The following is a 9,387-nucleotide window of genomic DNA, read 5'->3' as shown; positions in this document are numbered from 1 at the left end:
ACATTACCCATGGGTTTGCCAGTAACAAGCGCTGATAGAGAAGGTAGGGGTGTATGCTATGGTAGAAATGTACCTATTCCTGTTTAATGTAAACCACATAAACGGACACAAACTGACCCAGATCAGGTTTTTCTGGAACAGGAAAGTTAGGGACAAGCTAATTGTCGAAAACAACCAATTTTAAAATGTGTATTTATTCTTAGCTTTTTTGGATCCCAACACGTCTCACCGAATTGTCCTAGAATACACTGCTACAGTTAACACACCTGCTACAGAGGTTGACCAACAAAAACCTTTGTTGATTGGCAGCTGGTGCTAGCTCACTGAACGCTTTGATTGGACGATTTAATGGGGGTGGGGATCTCAGCTCCCTTTCCTCTCTTCTACCAAGGTTACTTCATTGGATTGACCAGCTGTCAGGTTGACCCAAACCTGCCTCCTTTTGGTGGTGTTTGTCGGGATCGCAACACAATAGCCCGAAGAGAGCCTCCCCTCGTAAGCTCCGATTGGCTGGGCTCAACCTTGGCGGTTTCTGATTGGTCCAATGAAGAAACACCAAGGTAGGTTGCCTAGCGATCCTGAGGAAGCTGATGTGTTATTCCTTCTCTGCATCGAAGGATCAGGAAGTTTGTGCTCTCTGCGTGGCTGAGAAGTTTTTCTACCTACTAGGACGGAGGGGAAGAGGGGGAACAGGTGTCCCCCTAAAACAGAGCGCAAGCTGCAGCCTGCGTCGGGCCGTAACCCAGGAGTAACGTCAGGTAAGCAACGGAGGATATACATTTCCTAACGTCCAAAAACAGCCTCCAGATTTTTTATTTTCTGGGGAGAGGGAGGTTCTTATTTAGTTAGTTTTTGGCCATTTTTTTTTTTCAAATAGTGTTTTTAACTTGTAAATGTCGAGAGAGTGTTAGTTCCTCAAAATTCCCCTTAATTTTTTTTTTTTTCTCTGAAGACCTAAAGTTTTTTGGATTGGGTTAGGAAATAAACCCTATTCACAGTACCAAATAAGGCTAATGCCTGTAAGCATTTATTTTATGTTTTATTTTTCCCTCCTCCACTCTTCTTCCCGCCTCCCACCAAGAATTATATTTGAAATACAGCCTTGTATAAACAGTCTCTTGTAAGTCACTTCACTTGTATTTCTCTTAAAAATGTTCACATGCATTTCTGAGTATTCATTTTAATCAGTATATATTTATTGAGCAGTTACAACGTTAAAGACATTGTGCTAGTTGCTATGGAGACTATAAAAACCCAAGAAGACAATATCCCTGCCCTCAAGAAGTTTACAGTTGAGAGACAGCCATACCAAAAGAAAGACTATAATAAATACTTTAAAGGATGTAAGTATAAATAAAGTTCTGTGAAAGTACAGCTGAGAGAGAGACCAATTCTGGCCATGGGACATATATGGGTAATGGAGAAGGAGATTCACTTAAGGCTTTACCTGGGTCCTCAATAGACCTTTGAAGAATGGGTAGGTAATAGAGAGGAAGGGAAAAAGGAGAGAACACCAACATGTACAAAGGAGGAGAAGTAGCAGCATGGGACGTTTGAGAAATGGTTTGTTAACAGTACATAATTGAGAGTAATGTAATGGGAAATATTGCTAGAAGGTAGGATGGGATCCAGTCACAGAGGCTCTTGAATGCATTCTTTTTGTCTTAAAAAAGATATTCTTTTTTTTTTTTTTAATTTTTTTTTTCAATGTTTATTTATTTTTGGGACAGAGAGAGACAGAGCATGAACGGGGGAGGGGCAGAGTGAGAGGGAGACACAGAATCGGAAACAGGCTCCAGGCTCCGAGCCATCAGCCCGGAGCCTGACGCGGGGCTCGAACTCACGGACCGCGAGATCGTGACCTGGCTGAAGTCGGACGCTTAACCGACTGCGCCACCCAGGCGCCCCAAAAAAGATATTCTTTTAAATGATTGCTGATGAGGGGCGCCTGGGTGGCTCGTCGGTTAAGCGGCCGACTTCGGCTCAGGTCATGATCTCACGGTCTGTGAGTTCGAGCCCCTTGTTGGGCTCTGTGCTGACAGCTCAGAGCCTGGAGCCTGTTTCAGATTCTGTGTCTGCCCCTCCCCTGTTCACGCTCTGTCTCTCTCTGTCTCAAAAATAAATAAACGTTAAAAAAAATTTAAAAAAATAAATAAAAATAAATGATTTCTGATGAAAAATATTTATTGTATATCATCTTAAAAATGGATGTTTAGATTTATTTAAAATAAAGTACGCTAATTTTAAACTTTACCACAGATGATTTATTGCACTTTCTCTTGAACGTAGATTTTTAAAACATCTGTGGTATATGGTATAAAAGGGCACGTGCTTTGTTTTTTTGTTTGTTTGGTTTTTTTTTTTTTTTTTTTGTAATTGACAAAGAATTTGTTAATCTTTTAATATTCTCTTGCTGGTACTTTTTGTTGGCAGCTGTTTGTGTATTTGCAAGATGGCTAGCTAGGGGTAGAGATGAAAGTTTTCTGGCTATATAGAATTACTACACGTGATCTTCTAAGTATTATTCTGTAGCAGTGATTTCCAAAGGGAGTGCATGAAGTGAGTTATTAAGTTATGGGAAGAAAATATGAGAATATATGTTTATATTTAGTTTTTCTTATTTTTTAATTTTCTCTTTCGTGTATTATAATGTGCCATTGAATGCTTATACAAATTACATATAAATTATTATATGCCTTTTGGACCTGGATGCTCCACAATGTTTATGCTGTCCCATAATATTTAACTTGGGGAGGATCCATTTTGTGAAAGGAATTACCATGATGGATATATACTCCTGGGTTATAGACTATGCACGTAAAATTGGCAGACTTAAAAGATAATCATTTCTACCAGTCTTTAAAATCACTGATTTTATTTTTCTGTCAGTGCCTTCTGTGTACTTTGGGAAAGATATGTTAACCTAGTTTTTCTGGTCATTATTCCTTTATTTAAGTTTGTATATATTTCATATTTCTATACATTTGTAGTATGTTAATATGTATGTTTTTGTTTACATAAGCACATATACAGATATTTTTTTGTCACTGCCCCCCCCCCCCCCAGAAACAGGTGAGAATGACCACTTTAACTCACCGGGCCCGTCGCACTGAAGTAGGCAAGAACTCTGAAAAGAAGGTGGAAAGTGAGGAAGACACTAATCAAGACAAGAGTCCAGACAATGAGGACTCTGGTGACTCTAAGGATATTCGCCTCACCCTTATGGAAGAAGTATTGCTCCTGGGACTAAAAGATAAAGAGGTAATGCAGTTGGGTTTGGTAGCCCGTCTCAAAGACTCCTGAATGTCAGAATGTTTTTAGGAAGTAACCTGACAGAATAGTTTCATGAATGCTCAGTTGGCCTTGGAATTGTGCTCTAGCCATCTGAGGGATGGGGGAGTTTGGGGAGGATGAAATCCAGAAGTATAATTACTTGAAATGTAATTTAATTACAAAATTACTCCAAAATTCTGGAAGAGACAAGAGAGAATATAACACAGTGTAAAATTTTGGTACTTGTAGTTCCCCAGCGAGATTGAAGGTGAAATAACTTCCTATTAAACTAAGCAGGCCCACACAATGAAGTTGTCTTGAGCTGTGGAGAGGAAAATCTTTTAAACGACAAGGAACATGTATGATTAGCTGTTTTACAAAAATAAACAGTGGGTAGGTTTCTTACAATACAGTAGAAATAATTTTTTAATTCTATTTTCTGGATCTTTAGAAGTTAAATATCAATAACTGATAAGGAATATTTTAATTTAGAAAATGTTTTTAAATTAATTGCAGTTTTCCCTTATTAATAGAACATTTTATAATAGAATTAGTCTTGAGATAACAAGTCTTGTGGTACATATTTGTGGTATATATGTGTTGGCTTTCCTACTAGTACTATACATCATCTTTCATTTATAATTTAACTTTTTTTTTTAATGTTTATTTTTGAGAGAAAGAAAGAGAGCATGTGAGCGAGGAAAGGGCATAGGGAGAGGGAGACACAGAATCTGAAGGAGGCTCCAGGCTTTGGAGCCCAGTGCAGGGCTTGAACTCGTGAACTGTGAGATCATGACCTGAGCTGAAGTCGGGTGCTTAACCGACTGAGCCACCCACGTGCCTCTGTAATTTAACTTTTTATTGTGTTTCACTTTCTTCTTTAATGAAGAGGTTATGAAGAAATATAAATGTAATATTTTAAACAGTCTACTTCCTTTCCAAGAAAGTCTTTAGTAAATACAATAATAATAAAGGCACATTTATTATTGGCCTCTGTTTGGAAACTTAGCAAGTTAAAGTGTTACTTTACATTACAAAATACTAAAGTTGGGGGCGCCTGGGTGGCTCAGTCGGTTAAGCATCTGACTTTGGCTCAGGTCATGATCTCACAGTCCATGAGTTCGAGCCCCACATCGGGCTCCGTGCTGACAGCTCAGAGCCTGGAGCCTGCTTCGGATTCTGTGTCTCCCTCTCTCTCTGCCCTCCCCAGCTCATGTTCTGTCTCTCTCTGTCTCAAAAATAAATAAAAACATTAAAAAAAAATTTTTTTTTTTAAATACTAAAGTTGGGCGTGCCTGGGTGGCTCAGTTGGTTAAGGGTCTGCCTTTGGCTCAGGTTATGATCTCACGGTTCATGAGTTCAAGCCCCACATCAGGTTCTCTATTGTCAGCGCAGAGCCTGCTTCAGATCCTCTGTCTTCCTCTCTCTCTGCCCCTGCCCCACTCACTCTCTCTCTCTCTCTCTCTCTCTCTCTCTCTCTCAAAAATAAATAAGCTTAAAAAAATACGAAATTTTGCTCTGATAATTGTCCTTAGCTAGTAATGAATTGGCTACATACATCTAATAACACGTGTTCTTTTCTGCACCGATTCCTCAAATTTAGGATTACCTTTGTTTCTTTTTTCTTTTTTTTTAAAGTTTTTATTTATTTTGAGAGAAAGTGTGTGAGTGGGGGAGGAAAAGAGAGAGGAAAAGAGAGAGAATACCAAGCAGGCTGTGCACTGTGGGGCTCAAATCCACAAACCATAAGATCATGACATGAGCCAAAGTCAGACCCTTAACTATCCGAGCCACCCAGTTGCCCCCATTTTATTTTCTTTACCACTTTTCCTTTCACTATTTTTTGTCATGTCAGATTACCAACTTGAACAAAATTTATAAGACTTGTTATAGCTTGTGTATTGGTAAAACTAATATTAAAGACATCATATATGTACTTGACCAAGACATGGAAAAATCAGAAAATCTTGCCCACAAGTATATTTTCCTGTTTGCTGAGAAAGTTGATGAAGCTCTAGTTTTATAAAAATCAAACAAATGAGGGTGGCTCAGTCTGTTGAGGTCTGACTTCAGCTCAGGTCACGATCTCGCGGTGCGTGAGTTCGAGCCCTGCGTCGGGCTCTGGGCTGATGGCTCAGAGCCTGGAGCCTGCTTTCCATTCTGTGTCTCCCTCTCTCTCTGCCCCTCCCCCGTTCATGCTCTGTCTGTCTCTGTCTCAAAAATAAATAAATGTTAAAAAAAAATTAAAAAAAAAAAATCAAACAAATGAAAACACAAAATTGACTCTCCAAGAGAACATGAGAGTAGGTCTGAAGATTAGGTGGTATAAATACTGTTTTGAGATGTTTATACAGTGGCTAGGAAACCTTCACTGACTGTAGAAGAGCATTTTAGAACTAAACATCTATTTGGTTATTTTACTTTTGAATAGGAATGATTAATTTCCTGCTGACCTTAGATACTAGAATTTTTGTTTCTGTTTTGTAGAGAATCTAACTTTGGACTTCTCTTTGTGTGTTTTTAAATGTATAATAGTTAATATAAATTTAAGGAAATAGAGTAAAAAATAAAGGAACTCTGGCAAGATACCATTCAAAGATGAGCATGTAACAATTAACCTTTTGAATTGTTCTCATTTTATTTTGAAAATAGTTGACAAATTATGTTTTTACCTTTCAGTTGGCTTAGGAAGAACAAGAAATGACAAATCCTTAGGTGTAAATAAATAGGAGAGGTCAAACCTTCTGATTTATTAAAGTAGTAGTGTTGTTCCAAAATGCCAGTTATATAACTATCTCTAAAATTATTAGTTGATTTCCAGCACTAATTATTTTCTTCTCAACTCCTAAACTACTCATAGATTTATTTAATCATTATTTAGCATGATCAGGGGTACCCATTATGTGCTTAGCATTGTACAAATACTAAGGTAAATATAAAATAGTATAATATATGATCCCTGGCTTCAAGAAACTTGAATTCCAGCAGGGGAGACAAGACATCGATACCTTGTAAAACTAAAGTAACACAAAGGCACCTGGGTGGCACAGTCAGTAGAGCATAGGATTCTGGAGCTTGGGGTTGTGAGTTCAAGCCCCACATTGGGTGTGGAGATTACTAAAAAATAAAAATAAAATAAAAGCTAAGTAACCCAAAGGTCCATCCACTGCAAAATAGATAAAAATGAATTGTCCATTTATTTAAATGAACATAAATATCTTTTCTATACAGAATTAAAATGAACATTGTTATAAAACATGTATGATTCTCATGTAATGTTCAGTACTGGAAGCCAGACACAAAAGACATACTGTGTGATTTCATGTATATAAAATTTTTAAAAAACTAAACTATAGTGTTTGGGTTTGTGTATTTAGGTGATTAAAACTATAAAGAAAAGCACAAAAGGGATTACCATAGTTGTGAGCATAGTGCCTACCTTTCTTTAGGAAGTGTGGGAAGTGGGGGGGTAGGTATTAGTGGTTAGAAAAGAACACGAGCTTTCTGGGTACTAACATAGTTTCCTGTTTCTGTACTTGCGGAAAGTTTCATGGATTTTTCACTTAGAGATAAGTCATTGAGCTTTTTTCACTTTTGTTTCATGCACTCTTCTGTGTGTGTCTTATATTTCACAATTCAAAAGATTTTTAGAGAAGTAAACAACAGTAAAAATCCCAAGTTTTCCATGTTAGAACGGTAAAAAAGCCAAGAGAGTTGGAAGGAAGAGAGATCATCATGGGGGAAGAATAGGAGGTAGTAAAACAAGCTGGACCTTTAAGAAAGGTAGGGCTAATGTAACTGGAGTGAAGGAAACATATTCTGGATGAGGGAACCTGCAAGTATGAGCTTGATAAGTTTGGGAGATAAGTAACCACTATGACTGAAGTAGGTGGCATTCTTGGAGAACAAGTAGAGTCAAAATTGGCAAATTAGATTCAGACTATAGAGTGTGGCAGATTTTTGAATGCTAGGTAGAGACTTTTAGACTCTTTATTTATTTATTTTTATTTTAATTCCAGTGTCGTTACATACAGTTTTATATTTAGGAGTATAACATAGTGATTCAACAATTCTGTGCATTACTCAGTGCTCATCACGATAAATGTACTGTTTATCCCTTTGACCTAATTTCACCCATCTTCCCAGCAACCTTGCCTCTGGTAACCATCAGTTCGTTCTCTATAGTTATAGATTCTTTCCTTTAAGTAATGCGATCAGCCGAATGAAAAGAGCAAAGCCCATTTCATTTTTGTGTACAAATTAATGACTTAGTGATATTTTTACTCTATGTTCTTTGTGAGTATATGTTTTGATATGTATATAATTTCTTGTTTTTGCATGGCTTTAGGTTTGTGGCACGTAAAAAAACAAAACAAAACAAAACAAAACAAAACAAAACAAAACAAAACAAAACAAAACCACCTTCTAAGTGTTAAACTTTGTATTCCAAAGTCCCAAAATTAAATTTTGCTGAAGATTTCCATAGGATTCTTTGTTTATAACCCAATACTATGCAGGGACAATAGTCCCTACTTTTGAGATCATTTATAGTCTAGTGGGATGAGAGTGGCTGGAGAGGCTGGAAGGGGGATAGGGAAAGTCAGCAGACCATTGCAGTGCATGTGATATATGTGTGACTGTGTTGTGGGGACTGAGGGAACAAAGAGGAAAGAAACCCAACCCAAGTGGGTGGTAGAGAGTGCTAGTGGGATAGGGGAGGAAAGAGATACTGGGAAAGACTTCTGGGAGGTGATAACTCTTAACCTGAATTCTGAAGATGAGCAAGAGTTAGTTTGTGAGGAGAAACAAGTTCTAGGGGGAAAAAAATCAGCTGAATGCTTGTGATAGTTTCAGTGATTTGCAACTGGAATCACAACAGATATTTAAAAACATCTCATCTCCTTTAAATGAACTCAGTTGTTTTGAAACTCAACTACCAAAACTTAGCTGGGCATTCAGTTCTGTATTTTATTGTTTAACCTTTCTAAAATTGTGAAATACAGCGTATCTAGAAAAATATATAAAACACATATCGTGGGGTCATCCTCTTGTACCCTTCCCTGATCACATGCTACTGCACTTCCTGCTACTCTGAACATGTATATATATCCTTAAACAATGTATTTTAGTTTTGCATGTTTTTAAACTGTATGTTATTCGATTATGCTGTTACGTATCTATCGATTATACTGTTACGTATTCTTTTGCTCAATATTATGTTTGAGATTCAGCCCATGTTGTTGCATATCATTTAATTTAATTCAGTTCATTGGAATATAGTATTTCAGTTATATCAGTATACCACTATTCATTCATTCTCATGGTTAACAGACATTCAGGAGTTCATTATAGACAGTGCTGATAAGAATATTCTTGTATTTATCAGTTATGTTCTTTCAAACAATGTCACTATTCATATATATAGAAAAATGATAAATCAGGGGTATCTGGGTGGCTCAGTCAGTTAAGCGTATGACTCTTGATTTTGGCTCAGGTCATGACCTCACTCACGGTTTGTGAAATCAAGCCCAGTGTGAGGCTCTGCGCTGACAGATTTTTAAATTTAAAAAAAAAAAAAAAAAAGATTCTCTCTTTTCCTCTGCTCCCTCCCCCACTCTCACTCTTTTTCTCTCTCTAAAGAAAAAAAAGGAAAGGAAAAGTTGCTGGGTCCTAAAATATTTTATTAAAATCAAAAGTTTAAAAGTCTCATTTAGGTCACTGCCTGGTCTTTTAGTTTCCTGATTGCACAAAATGAACAATAAATCCCTTGTCAGTAGTTTTTGCCATTGTAAATAGAGCAAGTGTATCAGAAAGACTTGTTTGTCAGGTTTTGTGGTTTTTTATTAACATAGGCTGTTAAAAAAAAAAACAGAACCGTTTTGTTTTTTTTATTATATCCATTCATATAACCCCCCAAATTTACTATTGGTACAAAAAGAAGAAAAATGGAAGACCAAAGTCCTATTTTAACAGTAGGAAATATAGTTTAAGCTATTTAATTGAGAGGCCTGCCTCTCCGTATACCTCCAACCCCTAACTGCACACTGTTCTCTTTCAAAATATCTGGCATGGATATTAAGATAAAAACCACCTACTTATATTTGGACCTTTGGC

At 37.1% G+C, this 9,387-nt stretch overlaps 1 protein-coding gene across 2 annotated transcripts in view; it reads left to right on the top strand.

The window, feature by feature from the left end:
• The first annotated feature begins 554 nt into the window (after positions 1-554).
• The window catches only part of GOLPH3L (golgi phosphoprotein 3 like), a 37,985-nt gene continuing 29,152 nt past the window's right edge, over positions 555-9,387 (top strand). The window contains exons 1-3 of one of the 2 annotated variants that reach the window (XM_030328174.1): positions 555-758; positions 1,207-1,343; positions 3,067-3,261. In XM_030328174.1, coding sequence (XP_030184034.1) covers positions 3,079-3,261 — 183 coding nt within the window. In that variant the 5' untranslated portion in view covers positions 555-758; positions 1,207-1,343; positions 3,067-3,078. The remainder of the gene's footprint in view (positions 759-1,206; positions 1,344-3,066; positions 3,262-9,387) is intronic. The other variant, XM_030328173.1, reaches the window with a different exon arrangement.

This window comes from Lynx canadensis, chromosome C1, assembly GCF_007474595.2.
Source record: "Lynx canadensis isolate LIC74 chromosome C1, mLynCan4.pri.v2, whole genome shotgun sequence".
Classification (NCBI taxonomy): Eukaryota; Metazoa; Chordata; class Mammalia; order Carnivora; family Felidae; genus Lynx; species Lynx canadensis.
This window is presented reverse-complemented; position numbering and strand designations above follow the sequence as displayed.